This window comes from Sapajus apella, unplaced genomic scaffold, assembly GCF_009761245.1.
Source record: "Sapajus apella isolate SASKATOON/1434 unplaced genomic scaffold, GSC_monkey_1.0 scaffold11, whole genome shotgun sequence".
NCBI lineage: Eukaryota > Metazoa > Chordata > Mammalia > Primates > Cebidae > Sapajus > Sapajus apella.
In genome coordinates, this window is record NW_022436951.1 from 26,457,475 (window position 1) to 26,483,669 (window position 26,195).

Sequence of the window (26,195 nt, forward strand, 5' to 3'; positions counted from 1 at the left end):
CCTCTGTAACAGTGCACTCCAATAGGACTTTCTCTCAATGGTGGAAATGTTCTATCTGGGTCACCCAAAAGGTGGTCACATGTGGTGGCAGAGCCCTTGAAATGTAGCCAGTGTCCTGGAGAACCGAATGTTAAGTTTCATTTACACATAGCTAATTTAAATTTAAAAGCTACATGTAGCTAGTTGCCACCGTATTAAACATTAAAGTGTCTGAAACATCTAAAATTATGAATGTTAAACAATTACGAAGATCCACTATTGTCACTGAAACATTCATATTTCATACCTTAAAGGTTTTGCTGGAATGCTATAGAATTACATAGATATTTCTCAAAGTAGAAAGAGACTTTGGGGTGACACTAAAGTATGAAGTGTTTAGAGTTGCACTGGCATTTTAAAGCTGACAGTAGCTTACATTTCAACATGAAGGACACCTGGGATTCTTTCACACTATCATCATAAAACTGTACTCAGCAGATTGCTTTTGTTGAAGAGATAAATGCAAAGCAGCCAACAGCGATCAGGCTAACTAATAAGTTACTATTTTTATTTCATTAAACAGAGACCTGGGGCAGTAAGTCAGGGATATCTGGAATATTTTCTGAACAGTTTGGGGGCTCCTTTTGTAAAGCTTCACATTAGAGAGGTCACGTGTGCATTTGCATTTAAAACACTACAAAATTCCAGGAAACCCTTTGTGTTAGAAGGGAGACAAATGTCATTTGGAGCTTCAATCTGAAACATGTAACTGAAGCTCTGAATACAATCATGAGAAACAAATAAACCAAACTGGGCACACTGCCCAGAAACACCCATCAAATACATACAGATTTTGGAGACAGACAGAAGACGGTGGGGCAGGGGTTGTGGGGGATAAATGAGGGCTAACAGGGAGGAGAGGGCAAAGGGAGAAGGGGGAACTATGGTGAGGGCAAGGGAGGGACAGGAGAAACCAGCTAGAGTTGGAGGAATAATAAAATAGTAATGAAGAAGCCAATCAAACTGAGAAGTCATGTCCAAAGTTTTAAATGTATTCACAAAAGCCCTCATTTAGGCATTCCCATGGGGGATTTACAGACACATATAAAATTTACATGGCACTTGCCCCAGAGTGAATGTATTCATCATCTTAACAAACGGACACCCCAGCCTCCATTTTTGGATGAAATATAACAGCAATGAAAACAGAATTTTCTAATTATTATTAAAAGCTTCAGAAGAACCTGCATCTTTGCTCAGTACAAAGAAATGTATAGTTGTTAAGGATTTAATCTATCCAACATAAAGCAAGAACAAATAGAGGAAAATATATGCTGCTCCATCATCTCCCTTAGGCTGTTAGTGCATGCAGAAGAGGCAACATTCTTTCAGGGGAATTTGGGAGTTTCTTTATCCTTCCTTCTCCAACAAGAGCATTGCACTTACTCATCTTCAAGTCTTGGATCTACAACACTTCAGTGTCTCAGTAGTTTTAGTGAAATTATGTAATCCAAAGAGGAGTAGCTGTCAACAGACAGCTAAAGCTTCTGTTTCCCAAAGTGAAAGCATCTAAAACCATAGTTTATAACCACTGCCCAAATACAAAATGCAGAGTAATCGACAAGGGCTGGGCAAGATGATGCAGCTTCCAGTTCCAACTCTGACATAAGTAAGTTAAATCACGACAATACCAATAACATCCTATTTAATCAACACCAGCTCCACCATCTCTCATTGCTCATTTAATACCTTCATTTTATAATCGATAATCTTACAATCACTATGACAATTCTGCTATAATGGGTGAAACCTTCCAGTCATGCTTCTAAGATCAAGAAAGCAAAGCATCAAAGTATCTTAGATTTGTTGAATTGCAGATCATAGTAGACCAACAGGCAGTGTTTGTTAGGTGCCAGGCATTATAACTTTGTATTTACTAATTCAATTCACCCCCCGCCCCGACAACTCTTAGAGCAAAGAACTGCTTTTGACTCCCTTTTCCAGATGTAAAACTTGAGGCACAGAGAGGTTAAGAAACTTGCACGAGATGAGGCAAGTAGCAATCAGTCTAGCTAGTTTGAATCCTGGGAAGTCTGGCATCCAAGTCTGCTCTTAGCAACCATGCTCTCTGCTGTAACTCATACGGGATTCTGCACAACTCTTTCATGCCTTCGGTACCTGGGCTTCTTGTTTGGCCCCAAAACAAGAGTACTGAACTAGATCAGTCATAGATTTCTGTCCTGCTTTAAAACTTAGGTTTCTCTGATATAAATGAAAGTATGCCACATCCCCTGGAGGACAGAATCAGATTATTAAAGAAACAAACACCTTAATTTTAATTGTATTTTTTAAATTCCTTGCAGCAAGATACTGTATTTCTTTCAATTTACAGAAAAGATATAACTGGTAAGGCAAAACTTAGGCATTTTTGTTCTTCACTAAATAAAGGTAATTTTAAATAAAGCAAACACTGGAAATATTTCCCAGTAGGAAACTTGATCAGTACTTAGGTACCACCTTTTAATTCAGCTATCTTTTTCAATTATGGAAGTGTTGGATTTAGGGAGCTAACTAAAACTACAGCAAATAAATGTGCCAGAATCTGGCATACAGCATGTAATTTGATCTTGTGACTACTGAAATAGTGCACATATAGCCATAAACCATACACACACATACCCACAATCTAAATACAATTCTATTTCCCATTGAATTGAAGACTCTTGGAACAATGAAATTCTCCTCCACAAACTTTAGAACCACTAAACAGTTCATAACAGAAATTGTCAGAGGTGCGTGAACCAGAGCAACTCCATCTTGAACAGGAGCTGGGTAAAATAAGGCTGAAACCTACTGGGCTGCATTCCCAGGTAGTTAAGGCATTCTAAGTCAGAGGATGAGACAGAAGGTCAGCACAAGATACAGGTCATAAAGACCTTGCTGATAAAACAGGTTGCAGTAACCCAGCAAAACTCACCAAAACCAAGATGGCCACAAGAGCGAACGCTGGTCGTCCTCACTGGGACACTCCCATCACCAGCACAGTTTACAAATGCCATGGCAACCTCAGGAAGTTACCCTACACGGTGTAAAAAGGGGAGGCATGAATAATACACCCCTTGTTTAGCATATCATCAATAAATAACCATAAAAATGGGCAACCAGCAGCCCTCAGGGCTGCTCTGTCTGTGACGTAGCCATTCTTTTACTCCTCTACTTTCTAATAACTTGCTTTCACTTTACTGTATGGACTCACCCTGAATTCTTTCTTGTGCAAGATCCAAGAACCTTCTCTGTAACAAAATGGGATAGGATACCACTCATCAGAGTGCTACTCCCATTACCACCAGCTCTGTCTTCAAATCACACCAACACACTATTTCTCCACCTCCTAGGAATGTCCACGTTTGCCATAACAAAAGGGCAGCTCAAACTCTTCCTTAGATCTTTAATGCAATGAGTACTCACAAAGGAAAACTTCACAAAAAATAAGTCACATTCTAACTTCCCTCCTTCCAATGCCGATTTGCAGGGATTCTCCAAAAGAGGAAAAAATAGAGCATAACTTTGCTCTCCTGTGACAACTTCTTCGAGCTATAGACAGGAAGTTCCTGCCTCAAAAACTAATTCTAACAATCATTATTTTTTTTTTCAGTTTTCTAAGTCTCTGGCAGAATATATTCAGAAGCCAACTCACTAGTTTACTGGGCCAAATCAGGAGAATTTAAAAATAGTGCAAAGTAAGCATTCGGGGTTGATATTGACTTCACTACTTTACAAAGGAGACTCTGGTGAGACAGCCAGTCTTGGAAGTCGTAGGGCCCAGATTTTTTTTTTTTTTTTTTTTTGAGACAGAGTCTCACTCTATCGCCCAGGCTGGGGTGCAGTGGCATGATCTTGGCTCACTGCAACCTCTGCCTCCTGGGCTCCAGCAATTCTTCAGCCTCAGCCTCAGCCTCCCAGGTAGCTGGGATTACAGGCACGCACCACCACACCAGGCTAATTTTTGTATTTTTTTAGTAGAGACAGGGTTCCACCATGTTGGCCAAGCAGGTCTTAAACTCCTGACCTCAGGTGATCAGCCCGCCTCGGCCTCTCAAAGTGCTGGGATTACAGGCGTGAACCACTGTGCCCAGCTGCAAGGCCCAGATTCTAACTCTAGTTGGCTCTGATGTTGTTTAAACAGCACCTCCCACTGTATGCTTTTCTGGCTTCCTCAACAGACTACAAGATCCCAGGGACAAGTAAAGGTTTCATTCGCCATTGTGTCGCACACACAGACCAAACAAGTGCTGACACACAGAAGGAGATTAATAAACATGTGCAAGCCACAGGAATTAAGAAAGGAATGAACCATTTAGATGAACAAATGCCCAAGTATATCAGTCCCTGAAAAATCCTCTCGGATCCTGGGTGGGATGTCTCAAGGAGAGATGGAAGCCCTGATGCACTCCCCTGGGCTCAACAACCAACTCAAGGAAAACTCAGGTCAACCAGAAAGTTATAGTGTAGGTGCCAATGGCAACCAACTGCCCAAGCCAGAGTCCTCTACAGGAGGATGGAGACCTCTAGAGTCTTTCACCTTCTCAATTCCTTCAGCCAAGTTGTCTCCAAGTCCTGTTCACTCTACCTTAATTTCCTCTCTGAAAGCCACACCCTCCTCTTCAGGCATTCTATTCCAGCCAAAATTCAAGGGTTCCCCTGCTCTCCCTGAGTTGCCCTTCCACCTCCCATTGCACATCACGGCTAGGGTCTCAAGGGTGCTCATGAATAGCATCTCACTTCTCCTGCCAGTTCCAAAACAAACTGAGGAAATAATAAAAAGAAGTGGCAGGGCTGAGGCGGGTGGATCACAAGGTCAAGAGATCGAGACCATCCTGGTCAACAAGGTGAAACCCCGTCTCTACTAAAAATACAAAAATTAGCTGGGCATGGTGGTGCATGCCTGTAGTCCCAGCTACTCAGGAGGCTGAGGCAGGAGAATTGCTTGAACCCAGGAGGCGGAGGTTGTGGTGAGCCAAGATCACGCCATTGCACTCCAGCCTGGGTAACAAGAGCAAAATTCCATCTCAAAAAAAAAAAGTGGCAGATAGAAAGGAAAACGGCACCTTCATTTCTGGTGACTCTAGTATGGAGGTTGTGGTTTTATGTCTACAGCAAAGTAGCTAAAACTGACCCTGTGGTCGGGCGCAGTGGCTCACATCTGTAATTCTAGCAATTTGGGAGGCCGAGGCAAGTGGATCGCTTGAAGTCAGGAGTTCGAGATCAACCTGGACAATATGGTCAGACCCCATCTCTACTAAAAATACAAAAATTAGCCAGGTTTGATGGCATGGGCCTGTAATCCCAGCTACTTAGGAGGCTGAGGCAGAAGAATCATTTGAACTTGGAAGGTGGAGGTTGCAGTAAGCTGAGATCATGCCACTGCACTCCAGCCTTGGTGACAGAGTGAGAGCCTGTCTTTAAAAAAAAAAAAAAAAAAAACTGAACCTGTGTCAGTAGCAAGACACCAACATTAGTCTACCCATGGCCAGAAGAGCTCCCCACAAATGAGGGTGCTTCCTGAGGGCAGCTCCCTCCCAGGAGGAAAACAGGATGAAGCTGAGATGTCAATTTTATTTCTCCCAAATTCACAAATCAGTTAAGTACTCCAGTCTGTGAGTTAAATTAATGATGGTCCTTCATGTGGAAGTAAACGAAAGGAGTGGAGAAGAGTCCCCCTTAACTCCTGTAATCCACATGCCTCTTCAGTGACCTTTCTAAATCTATTCAAGGCTCCCCTTGCTAAACATTTGCCATGGACTCTCCTGCCATCCACCTTCCTTCATGTTGCTTTCATCGTCACTTAAATCTGTCTACCTCTGCAGGTGTAACGCTCAGCTCGCATCACCCTTTTCTCCCCACAGAGCCTATGACTGGTTCCTGCCTCCTTGTCTGACCTCATGTTGTTCACCCACTTCCTTCCCAGCCATACCTGGAAAGCTCTTACTCTTCCCAGATTCAGTTCTAGGTATACTCAGATAGAAGGTCCTTTAAACATCCACAGCCAAAGCTCACCATGCCCAGACTAGTCTCTCTCACTGAGTGCTTTACTTTTACCATCCATGCCTCCTTCATTAAGGAGCCCACCAGACAGTAGGCCCCTTAACTCAAAAACAACTCCTTATCTTTTAAAACCCCCAATATCTATGTATTAGTCCATTCTCATGCTGCTAATAAAGACATACCCAAGACTGGGTAATTTATAAAAGAAACAAGTTTAATTTAACAGTTCTGCATGGCTGGGAGGCCTCAGGAAACTTACAATCATGGAAGAAGGGGGAGCAAAGATGTCCTTCTTCACATGGCAGCAGCAAGAAGAAGTGTCAATCAAAAGGGGGAAAAGCTCCTTATAAAACCATCAGATCTCATGAGAGCTCACTCACTATCACAAGAACAGCAGCATGGAGGTAACCACCCACATGATTCAATTACCTCCTGTGAGGTCCCTCCCATGACATGTGGGGGAATTATGGGAACTACAATTCAAGATGACATTTGGGTGGGGACACAGCCAAACCGTATCAATCTAGCGTAGACTCTGGTACATAGATACCTACAAATATATTGAATTTAAAACATGCAAGTAGCTATATGCAAAGTAAAAAATTAAAATCCCATATGAATAATTGCCACAGTGGTTCAGAGGGAAGAAACACTGAATACAGTTAGGAGCACCTGACATACGTTCTCAAAGCACAGAGTTTAGTACTTTAAACAGACATATCTAAGGGAAAAAAAAAATTCTTTTTAAAGAGTTAACACAAAATTGGACTTGAATCAAGTAGATCATGATGGGTAATCATATAGGAAGAATATTCCAAAAAGAATTGCAACGTGATACAAGACACAAATTTAGGAAAATAAAAGGTATGTTTAGGGAACACTGAGTTTCCTTTTTTGGGCAGAGTATACAGTATACAGAAGAGCAGACTGAAAGAAAGAGAATCTGGCATGAAGAACTCTGTGTATCAAATAAAATACATTTTGACTTAATTTACAGACAGTGGGAGTCTAAGAATGTTTTCTAAAGGAGTAGCTGGCTAATTATGCCAGAAAAACTACATAAAATCTGAATTCCTGCAATAGTGATAATAATAAGCTAATCATTTGTTTTTCAATTAATTTCAAACTTCTCAGTATCATTGTGACTCTGGGCTTATAGTAATTTGATATTCTCAGTGGAACGTTATTTGAGCATAATAAAATGACTAATAAACAATTTAGAATAACCATGAGACACATATTAAATTTTAGTCATTTTTCATCTTGCATATGATTCAACTCACTCCTGCATGTTTCCTCTACCTACTGAATCTGTACATGTCATTGGTCCCTCATTTCATAAGCATTGCATATTCCCCAATTCTCTTAATAGCCAGTAACACGAAATGCTGATTTCAGACAAAAACAACTACAACCATCTGCTGCTGCTTCACTATTTTTTCAGTATTCCACTGAATACTCAACAACTATGGTGAGCTTCAGAGATCACTCTTCAAAGCACAGCAGACAATCAGTAAAATAGGACCACGGAGGAATTATTGAGATATCTGATTTCCACACCAGAGTTGAGCAAATCGATCAGACAAATGGTCTCTAGACCCATCTGCAGTCAATTCTGAGTTATAGCAACAGAACAACTCTGAACAAATTCCATGATGGCTCTTCAAAAACAGCACTAATGGCAGCAGCTATAAGCTTGTTTTTGTTCTTTTGCCAACTAGCTGTGTGCTATTGGTCAAGTCAATTTAGTGCACAGAATTTGATTTCCTCATCTATAAGATGAAAGGATTAGACTAGGTCCCCCAACAGAAAACCAGGGCATGTCTCTTAACTGTCAGCTGAAGGCTCCCCTTTAAGAATGGCTGAGATTCCAAGGAAGGAGAAGACTTGCCCAACAGCGGCATCCTGTCCATCCGTGGCCACTGCCAAAACAGCATCCTATTCCAATTTCTTTGCTGTCTTATGTTGGGTTCCCTGGTAAACAGCCTCTGAGATGGTCTGAGTGCAGGTGCTTTACTGGAAAATATCCTTGGGATCACCTTATGAAAGGAAAGGGGAAAAGGCAAATTGGACAGAGAGAAGATGGTCTATGCTGCAGTTGCAACATGGGACTCTGCAAAGTCCAAGGGAACTCTGGACCCCAAATGACCCTTCAGAATTGTCCCAAATTGTACCCCCGCCTAAACTAGTCATGGCAGGTGGGCTCCCCACACCCTCAACCTCCCTGTCTTGGATGAGAGTGATTTCTGAAGAGGCACTGGGCTGTGAAATTTCAGTGGCTAACACAGTGCAGCCAAGGGCAGGGGCATGTCAGTCCTGAAGGGGCCACCTGGACAGACAAGTAGGGCAGTCACTCTATTCATCTCAAATCTTCCAAAAGTAAGGAAAAAAGGGGGAGAAGCATGATGAGGAAGAGAGAACTGGATTACAATGAAACACAGCTAGACTAAGAAAATCAATTTTAGTATCCCAAAGCCTTGCTATCTGTATGGCCTTGGCAAAGCTGTTTCATTTCTTTGTGCCTCAACCTCTTTGTCTGGAAGGTGTTCTGAGGTCATCTTCACCACTATAACATCCATAATCCATTCTTGGCCAACGTCCCCTTTTGTTACCTACCACAAAGCCTACAAGTATTCCTAATGGGGGAGGGACATCAAAAATCTCTGGTAGTATTTGAAGTTCATCTTTGTTGAATGTAAAAAGATGATCTTCAGTGACAGCAAAATTTAAATCCACACACTACAGTGAATGCACAGCTATCCCAAGATTAAATTAGATTTGCAGGCAGCATCTTGGGAATTTCAACATTAGATTCAATACAATTATTCAGTTAGTTGTATCTTTATTACCCATGCTCCCCCTTGCGAGGCAATTTTCCTTATTGGAAGTAAGGCGACCCCAACCAAAGCATTTAAAAATGATCCTTTTCCTGTTTTTATTAGCCAGTATCAAAGAAATGACTATTTGAAGCACAACCAAGGGGAGGGAATCGGTTTTTTATTGCTCAGTTCATGTTGTTATGGCTTTAGGAATGCAGAAAGACTCCCCAAGGAAATACTGCCTCTCAAAACAAGCTTGCAGGGTAATCAACAGGAGAGGTCTTTCAAGACAGGAAAAAAAAGAGAGAAAAATATTAAAATATAATTAAATAAGCAAAGTCGATATAAAATAAAAGTAAAAAGTATGCTATTCCGAACAGACATGTCATTTCTTGAAATTTACTTCAGAGCAGTGTGCACAATATACATTACCCAAATGAGGCTACATAAATCTTTCTGACCAGCAGAGCAGCTGTTGATCTTTAAAAACAAAAACTAAAAAACAAATATGAATGTTGCCTATGAATCTGCATTGACATCTGGCACTTCAAAATGAAAGTCAGCCAGGTTCACGTCATGCAGAGTAAAATCCCCTCCACCAATGAGACATCACATCCATCCATCTGATCTGAACACTCATGCAGGAAACAAACTAAAACATACAGCTGCAGGCAGATACCAACTATCACAGAACAATTCCTTCAATGCAACCATTCCAAGTCCTTTGTTCACAAGGCAGTTGCCTTCACCTCAAGTTCCAACTCCAAAGGCTCACATCTTGGTCTATTTCCTTCTTCTCTAGCTTGATTATTACAGTGATCCTTTATTGGAAGCTGCTTCTCTAATGGCTATCATGTTATTAAAGAAACAAATAATGCTTTCATTTTAATTGTACTTCTCAAATTCCTTGTAGAAAGATACTGTATTTCTCACCACAGAAAGAAAATAGAAAAAATGGAGTTTGCTCAATTTCTAGAAAGGGTTATTTACATCTATTCTCATGTATGTGTACATATCCATATATATTACAGGTCAATACTATTATTTTTTTTCTTATATTGGTTATTCTGCTTCTGATTTTAGCAATGTGGGCAGGTGCAGCTAGAGGCAGAAGATCTATTAGACATTTCCAATCATACCAGACACACACAATATTTTCTTTTTTTTTTTTTTTTGAGATGGAGTTTCACTCCTGTTACCCAGGCTGGAGTGCAATGGCGTGATCTCGGCTCACCGCAACCTCCGCCTCCTGCGTTCAGGCAATTCTCCTGCCTCAGCCTCCTAATATTTTCTATATTTTGTAAAACAACAGGAGAAAACTAGAGCTACAAAGCCACATTTGATCAATACGAATTTAACAGGATTCATAAGCCTAAGACTTTCTAACCCAGAGAGAAAGCATTGAGTCAAAGAAATAATTATTAATTTAAAGAACAAATGTTTTCTAGATTAATGATTGACTGTAGTTTTCATATAAAACCAATTTCCAAGTCAGATAAAACAAATACTACAAAACAACATAATTTTCAATAAAAAATACATAGTAGATTCTACTCAATACTAATCATTGAAAGTAGTTAAGTCAACAATACTGTAAATAGATAAGGCTGAAGAGTCTTCAGCAATTGTCTTCAGCAATGCTTGAAAATACATATTTCATTTTTTCTTAAATATACAAGCAAAACTATTTTCATCTATAAGAAAATGTACTTATGTTGTTAAAAATAAAGTTCCAAACTAGAATATCCTCAGAAGAAGACATATATCCAGAGAAACTTCTTTTTACAAGGGTAAAATGTCCAAGTTTAAGAAAGGTTCCCAGAAAACATGACATAGGGTTTTTTCCTAGACCCAGTAAGGATCATGGCTTTAGATCCATCCTTATTTATTCATTTAACAAAACTATATTGAGGACCTACTGTGTGAGAAGGGCTATAATCGCATGAGTGTGCACATATGTAAGGATGAGCAATGAATAAACACAAACAAATATAAAACAGTAAAAGAAACAAAGATTAAACCAGAGGATAGTGAATGGAAAGTAAAGAAATTAAAGACTAAATAAGTAAGATGATTTCCACTCAACAATGATAGAACCGCAACGAGTGCTGATACCAACTCATCCTAAAGGGCTTACCCCAGGACCTAAACACTTCCAAAGACCTCTGTGAAGCGTAGTTACTCAACAGAAACGCATAGAAGACTGAAGAGAATAAATACTCCAGTGATGCTGAAGGTGCCAGTTTTAGAGCTGATTCTCTGATCTTCCCAATAGTAAAATAACTTTCTCTTCATGTCCCAAACAGAGTTTTGCAGAGGAGGGAGCCCCTGCTGAGTTGTTTTAACCAGGAAGTGTGCTCTAATGAATAATGTCATTTGGTCACGTCCCTTTGTCTTACAGTAATTCCCTCTGCAGTCTCATAATAATTTACCACTTCGAAGCTGCGCTTCTGGGCTGTGGCTGGGTGTTTTGAGATGACCAATAAGGACTCAGACTTCTCTGTTCCTCGTAGAGCTGCAAAAGTGATGAAAGGATCCCCATTTTGCTTCGCAGGTCCCTATTTTCATCTGCCAAGACCTCAGCTTCCTCACCTATAAACTGATGACAATGAGAGATACCACTCCCACCATTCCTGTAATGATAAATGAGATTAATTTCTGAAATGTGTTAAAATTTACAAAGCAATTTCACATACATAATCATGGAGAAGCCTGCCAGGGACTGGTGGGGAAGACGGGCAAATTCTCCAGTATATGTTGGGATAACTCCCCATAGCATCTGCTGTTTTAAATTTGTACCTTTGAAACCAGAAGAAAATATAAAGTGTAAACTCTCAGCAATTTAGAATGGAAGTTAAAAGTGTATACTCTTCTCAGCCCTCCATGAGCTTTTGGTTGTGTGTAGGCACAAAGGCTACCCCAGGTAAAGGGCTGTCCCTGCGAAAAGATCAATTAAAAGTTAATAATGTCCTGGAGAACCTGGAGGACAGCCTCTCAGCTCTACTTTCACTCTGTGGACTCTAAAGAATGTGCTCATCATTTTATATGCTAAAGTTATTACAGAAACTGGATAGCCTGCCAATTTGTCAGCAGACTGTTGCCTAATGAGCAGTTAATTTGTCCTCTGGAAAGCCAGCAGAATGAGTTACAAGTTTCCCTCAGAAGCTGCCTTTCATTTTTGATCACCTAGTCCATGAAACTGTCATTGGGAGGGGGCCACTTCTCAGTCACTGCAACTCTTTTAAACACACAAACATAATAAAGATTGGAAAGGATTTGGGCTGCAGCCAAAATGATGGTGTTGGGCAGGGTGAGAAGGGGCGTAGTCTCCAGAGCGAACAAGGGGAAATAGGGTATGACTCAGCCAGGAACCAGCTGTGTGCCCTGGGTAGGGAGTTGGTGTCTAAGCTTCTGCATAGGTAACAGTAAAGGGGGACTGATCATCAGTGCCAGCCTCATTGGCTGTCCTTAGCACTACATGAATGACTGTGAGTAGGGTGCTCTAGAAGGAAGTGGCACCCAGTAAGTGCTCATAATTGTTAGCTATTATTATTAAAATGATTGAAAATGGAATAAATTTGGCAATAATCAGGTCTAGCAAATATCTATTAATAATCATTTCTGTCCCATAAGTTTTCTGTCTAAGAAAAGAGAGTCGGCTGGGCGCGGTGGCTTACACCTGTAATCCCAGTATTTTGGGAGGCTGAGGTGGGAGGATTGCCTGAGGTCAGGAGTTCAAAACCAGTCTGGCTAACATGGTGAAACCTCGTCTCTACTAAAAAAAGAAAAGAAAAAGGAATTAGCCAGGCATGGTGGCGTGTGCCTGTAATCTCAGCTACTGCAGAGGCTGAGGCAGGGAAACTGATTGAACCAGGGAGATGGAGATTGCAGTGAGCTGAGATCACGCCACTGCATTCTAGCCTGGGTGACAGAGAGAGACTCCGTCTCAAAAAAAAAAAAAAAGAGTTAAATAGAACATCGATTTTCTTCTTTTTATATTAGAGGACAATTGATGCTGTAATTCCCATTCCCCCTGAATTTGTCCTCTTCTTTCCTCTCCTTATTTTGATGTTCTTTCTTCCTCCCTTCCCTCGGCTGCATACCTTCTTCTTCTTCCTGGGGTCTGAGTTACCCCTGACAGCTGGAATGTGTAAGATCTGGCCTTGGTCTTGGACTTAACCAACATGCTTCCACTATTTGACCCCAGTACTCAATAGAACCAAAAGATTCAACTTCACATATATGCAGACTTTTCCTGACTTCTCCACCTTGCCAAAAAGTGGCTTACTTGTATCAAAAGGGCCAATCCACAAATATCAGAGAAATTCCTGAAATTTTTCTCTATAAATTTTGACTCCCTTTCCACTGCTACATCTGCACAGAAACTGCAGCAAAGGAATTTACCACAGAAAGGGGAGCAAACAAAAAATGTTTTAATAACATTTCTACACATTGCTCAAGGCTTCTACAGTTACAATTATGAGTTCACGCAGTGTTAACAACTGTTTTTCATTTTGTTACTGGTTTAAGAATTTATAGAGGAATTGATAGAATGAGCACATGTAATTCACAACCTACTAGAGATCTGCAGTCCAGAAATAGCCTACACTTCTTCAACTTTGGGACAGGGAAAATGTTGACCACGTGCTTGTTTTTCATTACCCAGGAACATTCAGAGATGGTCAGTTTATTCAGGTCAAAAGTTTTAAAGCTGTCCCTCTTTGGGGTATTAACTAGTATTTTTTAGAAGTATCTCCCCACCAATTTCCACTATCCTTCACTGCAGTACGTGGCTGGGGAAGCACCCAGGCTGGCCAGGTTTTTTTCCCCATTTTGAAACATACCATGGTCCTCAATTACCATGGAACCCACAGGAATCACCTTCCATGAACTAAGCCATGTGAGAAATGGAACATGATGGTTTCGGGGATAACCAGGGAGAATCTCTAAACAAAATATTTAGTTTCTCCCAAGAGCCTACGCTCCACTTCCTCCCAGCTACTCACTTTTTTTTTTCCTTTGGTTTCGGGGTTTTGTTTTTAGAAAACAGGCACATCTTTTAGACATTTAAGGAATTAAAGATAGGACTGGCCGGGCGCGATGGCTCACGCCAATAATCCCAACACTTTGGGAGGCTGAGGCGGGTAGATCACGAGGTCAAGAGATTAAGACCATCCTGGTCAACATGGTGAAACCCTGTCTCTACTAAAAATACAAAAATTAGCTGGACATGATGGCGCACGCCTGTAGTCCCAGCTACTCAGGACGCTGAGGCAGGAGAATTGCTTGAACCCAGGAGGTGGAGGTTGCGGTGAGCCAAGATCATGCCATTGCACTCCTGCCTGGGTAACAAGAGCGAAACTCCGTCTCAAAAAAAAAAAAAAAAAAAAAAAGACAGGATTGTTATTATTTAGAGGGTAACTCAAATTCTTAGACATACACCCCACTTCTCACTCATGTCCACATTTATCATAGAAGTAGAGTCTTTCTGTGAATCAGGAAGATTATCATCTTGTTTGGAAATCACTGGCCTCCATGCCTAGCTTCTCAGTTAGAGTCTGAACTTCCTTAGAGAACATCTTATTGTATCTAGAGATTAATGTAGTAAGAGATGAAAAGAGGAGGTCTGAATTTCTGTAGCTATAGCAGGAATTAAAAAAAAAAAAAAAAAAGAAGCTACATTTTGAGGATGTCCTGCCAACACTGATTTTATTACCAGGTGGAAGAGCTGCCGTTCTGCTCCTCCCAGCAGACCCTGGGCTGTACCCAAGTGCCTTAGAGCTCCCTAAGGAAGATGCTCTGTTTGTGGGCTTCTAGTCAATGTGTAGCTTCTAATCAAATAACATCAATTCAAAGTCTTATCTCAAAGTGAAAAAATGTATTCAAGTCATTCACTATGAACACAATTAAGGGTCTTGCTTCCATTTTAGGAGATCTGCATGTTTTCGGGCAGTAATGAAAGCGACAATAACACTGTCAGTTTAGTTAGTATCCATTACTGCACTCAAAATAGGAAGTCATTAATCAAATCCAATTTTTGGTGCAGGTTATATCCCAGTAAAGCAAGGAAATAAAGTCAGTAGATTTTCAAACTAATAATTAAATACATTTAGATAGCTATAAACACATATGTATAATACATTCACATGCATAATTAACCCAGAAAAAGTGAGGGAAGTATTTTCTAATCACTAATTAAAATGATAGAGAAGTACTGATGAGAAAAAGTAGCAACAGGAGTTAGAACCAAATAATTACCCTTCATCAAACATAATCACATGTGACAGAATGTTTCCTGGGGGATGTGGTTTAGGGTCAGATAGTTGATCCCCTTATTCAATGCAGAAAACACAACCTCCTCCACTGTGATCACCACCTTCCCATTTGAGAGGGCTCGCTCTTCCTTAAGTAGCCCAGCTATGATATGGGCAGCTCCCATCATCAGACAGATCTTCCTTAGACTGAGCCCCATCTAACTTCTTGTAACTTACATATATTCTTTGTTCAGCACTCTGAAGTCTAATTTTCATCATGACAGCTCTTCAAATGTTATTTTCTAAGGTACAGAGTAGAACCTGTACTCTGAATACCCACACAACCATTCTGTTTTTCACTTCAGTACAGCATTCAATAAATTACACGAGATATTCAGCACTTCGTTATAAAACAAACTTGATGTTAGATGTTTTACCCAAGTGAAGGCTAGTGTAAGTTTTCTGAGAATATTTAAGGTAGGCTAGCCTAAGCTATGCTGTTAGGTGGGTTAAGTGTATTAAATGTATTTTTGACTTAAGATATATCTATTTTTTGAGATGGGGTCTCGCTGTTGTTGGAGGGTAATGGTGTGATCTTGGCTCACTGCAACCTCTATCTCCCAAGTTCAAGAGATTCTCCTGCCTCAGCCTCCCCAGTAGCTGGGATTACAGGTGCCCACCATCACACCCGGCTAATTTTTGTATTTTTAGTAGAGATGGGGTTTCACCATGTTGGCCACGCTAGTCTCGAACTACGCATCTCAGGTCATCTGCCCACCTCGGCCTCCCAAAGTGCTGGGATTATAGGAGTGCGCCACCGTGCTCAGCCTGACTTAAGACATTTTTGACTTAGGATAAGTTTATTGGGACATAAACCCATCATAAGTTGAGGAGCATCTGCATATAAGTACATAAACTTCATTTATTCCCTTCAGCCATTCAAGAAATTTATTACTGATTTAATATCAGATGCTGTCATTTTATTTCAGATGCTGTCACATATTTTAATACATCCCTACATCCATCTTAAAATGCATAATACCTAGAAGGTTCTACCAAACAGCCAGGCAAAGTTGTCTAAGCAGCTCCCAGAGATACCACTGGATATGGCCTCAAGACAAAAGTGATTCTTAATACTCAAAACTAATCCAGAATTCATTCTATTTCAAAAGGTAAAGACAGTTAAGACAGTTTATGTGAATTGATTTCCAAGTGAATTTGTTTTAAATCTACAAAATGATTCCCCAGAATCTCAAAAAACATCTTCTCATTGTCAGACTAAAGATGGTATTGTTAGCTGCACTAATGTTTTTATTTGAACCTAATAGTGGAACAGAATCATTTATCTCTGACTTCCATGAGAATGACATTAGTCACTAGAGACAAAAGATGAACACCTACATCTAACTCAGAACTAGGGTGATTTTTTGAGATCTTTAGGCCAATATGCACATATCCAGTAAGTCAGGCAGCATTCAGTAGTCAAAGCAATAATAGGATATTACCTTGGAAGAGAATGCCCTGGGCCTTCTCCTCCCTTCCCTTAAATGAAATCACAAATTATATATTATAAGTGGATGAAACATATTAGCAAAGAATCTAGTCTGCCCAGTGGCCAGACTGACTCTGTTGCATTGTATTAATAGCTGACCATAGAAGGCTGATAATGTTACACTTTGCGCAAAATGATAAATGTATGCCCTCAAACACTGCAAAGGAGTGAATGTTTGTGCCATCCCAAAATTCCCATGCTGAATCTCTAATCCTAATGTGATAGCATATGGAGGTGGGGCCTGTGGGAGGTAATTAGGTCATAAGGGTAGAACCCTGATCAATAAAATTAGTGCTCTTAAAAGAAGAGGCCAGATGTGGAGAAATAGGAACACTCTTACACTGTTGGTGGGAGTGTAAATTAGTTCAACCATTGTGGAAGACAGCATGGCAATTTCTCAAGGATATAGAAAGAAATTCCATTTGACCCAGCAATCCCATTACTGGGTATATATCCAAAGAACTATAAATCGTTCTCCTATAAAGACACATGCACACATATGTTCACTGCAGCCTTGTTTATAATCGCAAAGACCTGGAACCAACCCAAATGCCCATCAATGACAGACTGGACAAAGAAAATGTGGCATATATACACCATGGAATACTACACAGCCATAAAACAATGAATTCGTGTCCTTTGTAGGGACTTAGATGAATCTGGAAACCATCATTCTCAGCAAACTGACACAAGAACAGAAAATCAAACACCGCATATTCTCATTCATAGGTGGGTGTTGAACAATGAGAACATGTGGACTCAGGGAGAGGAGCATCACACACTGGGGGCAGTGGCGGAGGGTAGGAGAGGCACAGTGGGGAGTGGGAAGGGTGGGGAGGGGTAACAGGGGAGAAATGCCAGATACCGTATGCACCTATGCAACAACCCTGCATGACTTGCACATGTACCCCGGAACCTAGAGTTAAAGAAAAAAAAAAAAAAAAGAGGCCAGAGAGTTACCTTGCTCTCTTTCCCTCACAGCCATGCGAGAATGCAATGAGAAGATGGCCATCTGCAATTCACAAGACGGCCCTCCCCAGAACCTGTTCTTGCGGGAACCCTGATCTCAGAACCCCAACCTCTAAAACAGTAAGAAATAAATTTCTGTTGTTAATAAGTCACCTGCTCATGGTACTTTGTTACAGCAGCTTGAACCGTCTAAGACAAGCACAAACTGTACGGAAGTCCCCCTTATCCATAGTTTTACTGTTCAGTTTTGGCAACCCATGTAGTCAAAAAATAGTAAATAAACATTTCCAGAAATAGACAATTTCTAAGTTTTACATTTTGGGTTCTTTCCAAGTAGCATGATGAAATCTCACACCTTCCTAGGAAGTCCAACATCTCCACACTGTAGACACTTCCTGCCCTGGAGCCACGGAGTAGCCATCTCGGTGATCAAATTGACTGTGGAGGTACTGCAGTGCTTGTGTCCAAGTCACCCTTGTTCTACTTCATAATGGCCTCAAAGTACAAGAGGAATGCTGCTGGCAATTCAAATATGCCAAGAAGCCACAAATGGCTTCCTTTAAGTGAAAAGTTGAAAGTTCTTAAGGAAAGAAAAAAAAATTATACACTGAGGCTGCTAAGATCTACATAAGAACAAATATTCTATCCATAAAACTGTAAAAGGAAAAAGAAATTCCTGCTAGTTTTGCTGTCTGACCTCAAACTGTAAAAGTTGGAGCCACCATGCGTGATAAGTGCTTAATTAAGATGGAATTAAATTTGAGGGTGGAAGAAATGGACAGAAAGGTTCTGATTGACGGCAATCAGGTTTGGTATTCTCCAAGTTTTAGGCATCCATTGGGGTGTTCAGAATGCATCTGCAGGGGATGAGGGGGTAGACATTTGTATGCCCCTGGGTTTAACATAGTGATTAAAAGTAGCAGCTGGCATGCCACCTGAATCCTCAAAGCTCAGCACATCATGTCCTTCGGGTCTTGGTCTAAATGTCAACGTTTCAGTAAGGTCCATCGTGCCTGCTCTAATTAAAATGTAATACCCTCCACCCACACTCCCAATCATCTTAATCTGACAATTATCTTTATTCAGGGATGTTAGCCCCTTGTAATGTACCACACAGTTTATGGAATTACTGTGTGTGGGTGTCCGCTCTTCAGTTCCCTTCCTCCCAACACATAAGCACACACACACAAGCGTTTATGAATGACAAGGACAGGACCTTCATCTTTTTACTGACTTATCCCAAGAATCTAAGAGTCCTGGGCACATAGCGGGAAGTAAAAAGTTAACATACATTTAAGTTGAATGAATGAATATGTGACTCTGGGCTTAGACAGAGCTGACCCTGAGTCCCCATTCAGCCTACACCTACTGAATGACCTTGGGAAAATTACCATCCTCTCTGTTCCTGTTTCCTCATCGGTAAAGCGTGGAATCTACAAGTATCTACCCCATAAGATCCTTGCGAGGATAAAGTGGATCACTGCACGGCAAGTGCTTAGAATTATGCCTGGACATAGAAATCTTTCAAGAAACGTTGGCTGTCATTGTTATAATTTCAAGATATGTTTCCTGAGACGGCAGTGGACTTGTGAAGATTACGCTCTCAAATAACTGGCTCCCCTCATATCTGACAGCACAGGTCAGGTGAAAGAAGCTCTGCCCTTGGTAGAGCAGCGGAGTTACCAAGGATCTCACTCCTTCCTACAGTCTCTCCTCAGCCCCAATTCAACAATATCCTGGGTTTTGCAAAGAAGCTGTCAACAGTGCAAGTGCTACTGCCTCTGACCTGCTGAAGCAGAATAAACAAAACATTGAAACCACCGAGTAAGTGATGGTGAGGCTCAGAAACCTTAAAAGGCAGAGAGAGCAGCTTCTCTCTTCTACTTGAACAGAGATTTGACTAAACTGGAGTCAAGGCTAATGGTTCTAATGACTTTGAAGCACCCCAACTTATTCTCCAGATTTCTACACATGGACTTGCACATTATGAAAGAAGATACACACACACACACACACACACACACACACACAAAGCCCTCCATAAAAGAATTTACCAAACCATACTAATCACATAGACATTAGCTTTATCCCTGGAGCAAAATCCAAGTCTCTCTAATAGCAATAGGAGATGAGGCTGCAAATTAGACCAATAACCTGAATATTCACTAAAGATTTGGGAAAACAAAACACTTTCGAAACCCCCATTATCGATCTATACATACTTTTGACTTATGGGAAAAAGCAAGGATTTCAGGACTGGTTGAGTTAGAGAAGGAGGTGGGAGCTTGTGAGGAAGATGGAGATGAGAGATCAAAAAGGATGACAAAAGACGGAGGAGTGCTGACAGGTTTCTTGGTAATAATAGTCTTAACTTCCCTGTTAGTTATGTCTTCTCAAAGTTAATCTCTATGACGTGGTCCCTTATGGCATTATAAGAGCAAAATGAAATGAATGACTACACATTCAAGGAATAGATAACACCAAGCAATGTCAATAAGAAATTCCTCTTCACTCTAGAGAACAAACACTCCTGGAGTTCATGCTGTAATTAATTTTTTTCCCAAGTCAATGCTCTATACTCTGCCCAATAAGTTCTCTGAACTTTAACATGCCTGTGATAAATGGAGAAGTTTTGCATTTTTGACAAGCTCACAGGTGATGTGGATAGTTCTAGTCCTTGGAATACACTGAGTTGGAAGCTGCTGCCCCATTACACCTGCTAAGGTAAGCCTCGTGAATAATTGTTTTTTAAAGAAAAGATATTTTCCAAGAGTAGGAGAAAATGAGATTACCAAAAGAATACTAATGTTTTAAAAGTTCTAATAATTCAACAGCATTTGTAATATTCAACAAACATTTGCATAGCGAGGTCAACTGCCATTAATAAGTAAAATATACTTAAGTTGCAGATTTTTGAAACATACGAAAACACCAATATGTTATAGCCGAGTAATCTGTTAAAAGAAAAACTTCAGCTGAATTAAATTTAAAGGAATTTAACTGAGCAATGACCAACTAGTGAATCAGGCAGCCTCCAGAATCACAGTGGATTCAGAGAGACTCCAGCAGAGCCACATGGTGGAAGAAGATTTACAGACAAAAAAAGGAAAATGACATACAGAAATCAGAAGTGAGGTACAGGAACAGCTGGATTGGTTACAGGTTGGCGTTTGTCTTATTTGAAGACAGTTTGAACACTCGGCAGTGTATGAGTGGTTGAATTACAGCTGCTGGAATTGGCCAAGACGCAGTTATTGGGTTTTTTTTGTTTGTTTATTTTGTATTGGTTTTTGAGATCGAGTCTCGCTCTGTTGTCCAGGCTGGAGTGCAGTGGCATGATCTCCGCTCACTGCGACCTCCACCTCCCAGGTTCAAGCGATTCTTGTGCCTCAGCCTCCCGAGTAGCTGGGATTACAGGCACTGGCCATACACATGGATAATTTTTGTATTTTTAGGAGAGACGGGGTTTCACCATGTTGGCCAGGCTGGTCTTGAACTCCTGACCTCAACTAATCCACCCGCCTCAGCCTCCCAAAGTGGTGGGATTACAGGCATGTGCCACTGCACCCGACCTCAGCTATTGTTACAGGTGCATACTCCTAAGTTAGGTTTTCAATCTTGTCTACCTATTAAGTTAGGCTGCAGTTCATCCACAAGGACTCAAATATAGAAGTACAGGGTCCTTCTCAACCCATATTTAGTTTGCTTTAATAAATCTCTCACTGTATTTTATTGGTATGCACTCATGGATAATTTCCTCCTTATGTTCGAGACATATCATAAAGAAAATGCACTAACTCTATAAAACTGTCTTCATTTTCAGTCGCCTTTGATAATAAAGATACTCTGTCTAGGGGTTGCTTTTACTTTCTTTGAAATGTAACATTTTAATTAAGAAAGATGGCACGGACACACCTGAGCCCAGCAGGTTATTTGCATAGATTTTACCATGGAATAACAAAGTTGGCCATAACCCATTACACATATTATAACCCTACTTAGGAGGAGCCACAGTATAGCCGGGGATTAGAGAAGAAAAAAGAAGGTCATGTTCCTTCTATTTCTGTCTTCCTCAGCTGTAACAGAGGAATCTCGATGCATTTGAAGAGAGTTGATGAAAACTAAATACAGTGTGTACCTCTAGACAAAACTCACAGTTACCTTGTAAAGCTTCCTATTGGTCCTCTTGGATCAGCTGAGCACAAGAGGTTTTTCCTATAAAAAGTCCACAGTGCATCTAAATCTGATCCCAGTAAAATTTCACTTCAGCTGAAGTGAAAATGCAGAGGTAGCATTTAAGGATAACAGCTGGAGTACATTAGTTCCCTGTCTCTCCTTTTCTCTCCCAAGGGTTGAAAATTCTGCTGTTCAGACAGGAAGTCGTCATATACCACACACTGCACAATACGAGAATGCTGGGATATAAGAACAAGTTGCAGAGGATTAGAAAGGCTGCGGGGTGGGGGTGGGAGGACGCGGGGGACTGTTCAAGAAAGAACTCATAGCAGTGATTCTATATACCTCTTGGGCTGTCTTTTTCCCCGAATGTTCAACTAGCATACACCCAGAGTTGATAAGCACATGCTACAACTATGTCCTGAAAGCTTTTTAATAATTCAGAGTAAGAAGGCTTGATCACTTATTTTTCTGCACATTTTTATAATATTAGCTCTAAGACATTTTGGGGAGTGTCCCAGATTCTCCAATAATCTTTTCTGGCATACTTTCACATTTGCTATCTAAAAAGTCAGCCTTTAACTTTAAAAAAAAATTGTCAAAAAAACCTCAAAACACTGCCTAAGACAAGGAAATATACATGTAGATACACACACACACACACACACACACACACAGACATATATATGGAAGTCAAAACATGATGATCTCGAAAAAGGATGACTTAAACAAATGGTTTTTGTGGATATGGTTTTTGTAGGGTGGGTTTCTACCGTAATTTCACAAAGCTGCTGAGAAACCAGGAGAGACACCCACATTCCGTGGCTACAGCTCAAAGTTTCGAACAGGATGATAAGAGTTTCCTCCAGGCCACAGGCTGAATAGCTAGCCTGCATTCCTACCAGTCTGCAAGCGCTGGCCCCTCCTTTGTAACCAACTTGTCCTCTGGGGTTGGGCTGTAAAACAGACCTAGTCTCTTCCACTCCTCTCCAGCCAAGCCCACTAGACACAAATCTTCTTAAGTTTTGAACTGCAAAAAATGCCTTTGCCTTATGTATATCAGGGACTAGCTGTTAATTGGGATATCACGCTAGGGTTTTTATACAGAGTGGGAGGAGGGAGGAGGGGGAGGGAGAAGCCAGCCCAGACATCCATCATCCTTTTAGGAGTAGGTGGAGTTTAAAGTTTCCCCAACTTCCAAGTTCCCACTTGACAGGCAATATTTCTGTGCAATTTCCAGCCCCACGTAACAGATGGTCCTTTGCCCGTCTCGAGCCCCGAGAGAGCCCAGACAAAGCCCCCAGCCACTCCACGCCTCGCAGGACTGCTAGATGCTTAGTTTCATGAAGCTGTCAGAGCAGGGGGCAGCAAGCAAAGAATAGAAAGTTAACTTCTCCTTCCAGAAGTTTTTCCTGCTACAGTAGAGGCCAGGGGGCTGGAGCACAAAGGCCCGAGAAAGTTTTCTCGGAGTTATTTTTCAAAAACGTCTTCCACCATCTGCCAAACCATCATCTCCTAAACCCCAGATGCCCAAGGAAGGAAAGTTGAGGCACATGTGCTCGGAAACACAGGAGAGACGCAACTTGAGCCTTCCCAAAGAAGTTGCTTAAAGAGACCCCCACGTTGGAAAAGCATCCTCTGGGCGCCTGACCTACTCATTGGTCACTCAGTGCCAAAGGCGAACGTGGTGACCCAGACAGGGTGCCAAACGCGGGTGCGTCACTGCCGCGGGCGAGTACGTCCCTTTCCAGCCCGGAGGGCGAGGGAAAGGGGAGGAGGAGGGACGCGATCCGGGAGCCTGAGGACGGGCGGCCCACTCACCCTCACTGCCGTACTGTTTGCCATTGTTCGCGCCCATCCTGTCGCCGTCATGCCCGCCGTCTCCCGGGACACTCCATCGCTGCGGCGCACCTTCTGCACGCTCGGCCCGAGGAAAGCCCGCCCGACTGGACCGTTAGGGGCACATCCCCCCACGCTCCGGGGCCGACCTCCGGCCCGGGGAGGTCCCCGCACTCCAGTGGGAGGGGACGCACGGTCCCCTCCTGGCACCCCTGGTAGCTCCAGGCGGGGCCAGGCACAGCCGCAGCACTTAGAATCCGCGCTGGGGGCCCGCGGGCGCAGCCCCGCGTTCAGCCCGCGTCCCGGGGCCGCCCAGGGGCTCACCGCGCCGCCGCCGCGGGGTCCCCATCCGCCCGCCCCGATTCCCTCCGGTGGGCGCTGAGCCGGGCGGGCGCCGGGGCTCCCAGGCTCGGCCACGTCCTTCGGGTGCCCCTGCGCGCCCGCGGCTTCCCCGGGGAGGGCGCGGCGGCCACTTGTTGAGGGTGCCCCGAGCGAGCGAAGACTGGCGGCCCGACGCAGCTAGCCCGCCGGCCGGACTTTTGTTAGCGCCAGGCGCCTCCTCTCGCCGCCCAGCGTCAATCACAGCTGGAGCCCGGGGGAGGAAGGCCGGCCCGGAGATGCGCGGCCTTTTAAAGGGGCAGCGCGCCTTTTCGGGGCTCCGGCTCCCGGCCGCAGCCTGGCACCGGCTGTGCGCACCACCCGCGAGCCATTCGGAGCGAAGCAACGTCCCCCTGGTTCTGTGTTACTGTTGTTTTTTTATAGGCTCGGCCCCCAGCCTGTAAGATGAACTTCCAGGCGTCGTTTGGAATCCCTTGGGTTTGCCTACAAGTACAGCCCATTTTAAGTGCGTGGGCATTTAAAATAAACACGCATCTGTGTCTCATTCGGACACCTTTCAGGTGTATGCGTTGGCATTCTCCTGTGACTTCCTTGTTTGGAGACTGGGGCGGAGAATGGAGGACAGAGGGAGGGAAGACTTGAGGCGACTTAGCAGGGAATCGGTCCCAGGAGAGCCAGACTTTCCCTGCCCCGCCCCGGTGAAGGAGGTTTCCTGGCTCAGAATGTTTAACAGCTTCAGAGCCAGGAAGTGTATTTTCTCCTCGTTTCTGTGATTTCTTTTTCTTGTGGTTGGTGTTATCCTTTGTTTAAAACATTACAACCTCTTTCGGAAATTTATTTGGCACTTGTAGAGCTTTAAAATGGCCCTTTGGTGTTCCCTGCATTAAACAGAAAAAGGAAATTCTCCTTAATGTTTTAGTCTCTTTTCATGTAAATACCTAGAATTTTATAACATTACATCCTAATAAAAGACCGGGGCACTCACTGTGCAGATTTCTTTGTAGTGAGGCAAGCACACAGCACAGTTTTTCCTTATAGATGTTAGGTGTTGCAAAATAAGTTAAATGTATATATTGATGTATATATATATATATATATGTGTGTGTGTGTGTGTGTGTGTGTGTGTATAGATCGATATATAGATATATGTATATGATGCGTGAATACAGAACCAGGCGTTTTGTAATTACGTATTTCATAAAAGGCTTGTGACCACATGCAGAAATTGTGATTTGACTTCTTGCAGATTCAATTTGGGTACTTTCCTTTATTTGCTACAATTTTCTTTTGTAATAATAGGATAAAACATCATGTTTCAATATTTTTAAATCTAGATATCAAGCATTGAAAGATAAAATAATAATTTAATCTATTTTCAAGAATAGGATCAAATGTTTCATATTCCACTGTCCCAGTCCAAAGAGATGAAAGACCGTATATTAATTCATCTTTTAATATCTAGAATCCAGCACACTGTCTGGCCAATGTGTGCTTCCTAAATGTCTGTCGAACTGTATCTAAAACCTGTGACAGAGCCCTAAAGAAGGTAGAGATATCAAAAATTTGGAAGAGTAAGTGGGTTATCTCAGATTCTACCTAAAAGCATAAATCCAGTCTAGAAAAGAGCTGACATCTACTTTAACTTCACGCAAACGCAGGTTTCTGCTCACCTGGTCCGTATTAGTTTTCTGTAGCTTGTAATACAATTCCTGAAACTGGGTAATCTGTAAAGAAAATAAATTGGTTTTTTGGAGGCTGAAAGATCCAAGGGCAAGGGGCACATCTGGCGGGAGCCTTCCTGCTGGTGAAGGCAGCACGGGGCATCACAGAGTGAGGTGGCTGAGAGTGTAGCTCAGGTCTCTCTTCCTCTTGTTCTAAAGCCACCAGCCGCACTCCAATGATAACCCATAAATCCACTAACCCGTTAATCCATTAATCCACAAATGGATTCATCCATTTGGGAGGCAGAGCCCTCATGACCCAATCACCACTTAAAGGTCCCACCTCTCAAAATGGCCACAGTGGGGATTCTTTTTCAACATGAGTTTTGGGGAGGACAAATACTCAACCTAGAGCATGGTCTTTGTGATTTTCTGTCACCATGCGGGGAACTTACCCTGGATCTGACCATTTCAGAGGTGTATTTGAAGATAAACTAGCTGTAAAGTAGTAGAACAAAGGAAGCTCTTCTTGATGCTTGATGTACAGTTGACAACTTGCCTT

General features: G+C 42.1%; 1 protein-coding gene across 1 annotated transcript in view; it reads right to left on the reverse strand.

Annotated features, from left to right (window-relative positions):
* Nucleotides 1-24,155, reverse strand: part of FBXL7 (F-box and leucine rich repeat protein 7) — a 419,844-nt gene extending 395,689 nt beyond the window's left edge. Inside the window, exon 1 of the mRNA XM_032279074.1 lies at nucleotides 23,616-24,155. Coding sequence (XP_032134965.1) covers nucleotides 23,616-23,652 — 37 coding nt within the window. The 5' untranslated portion in view covers nucleotides 23,653-24,155. The remainder of the gene's footprint in view (nucleotides 1-23,615) is intronic.
* Nucleotides 24,156-26,195: the final 2,040 nt, after the last annotated feature.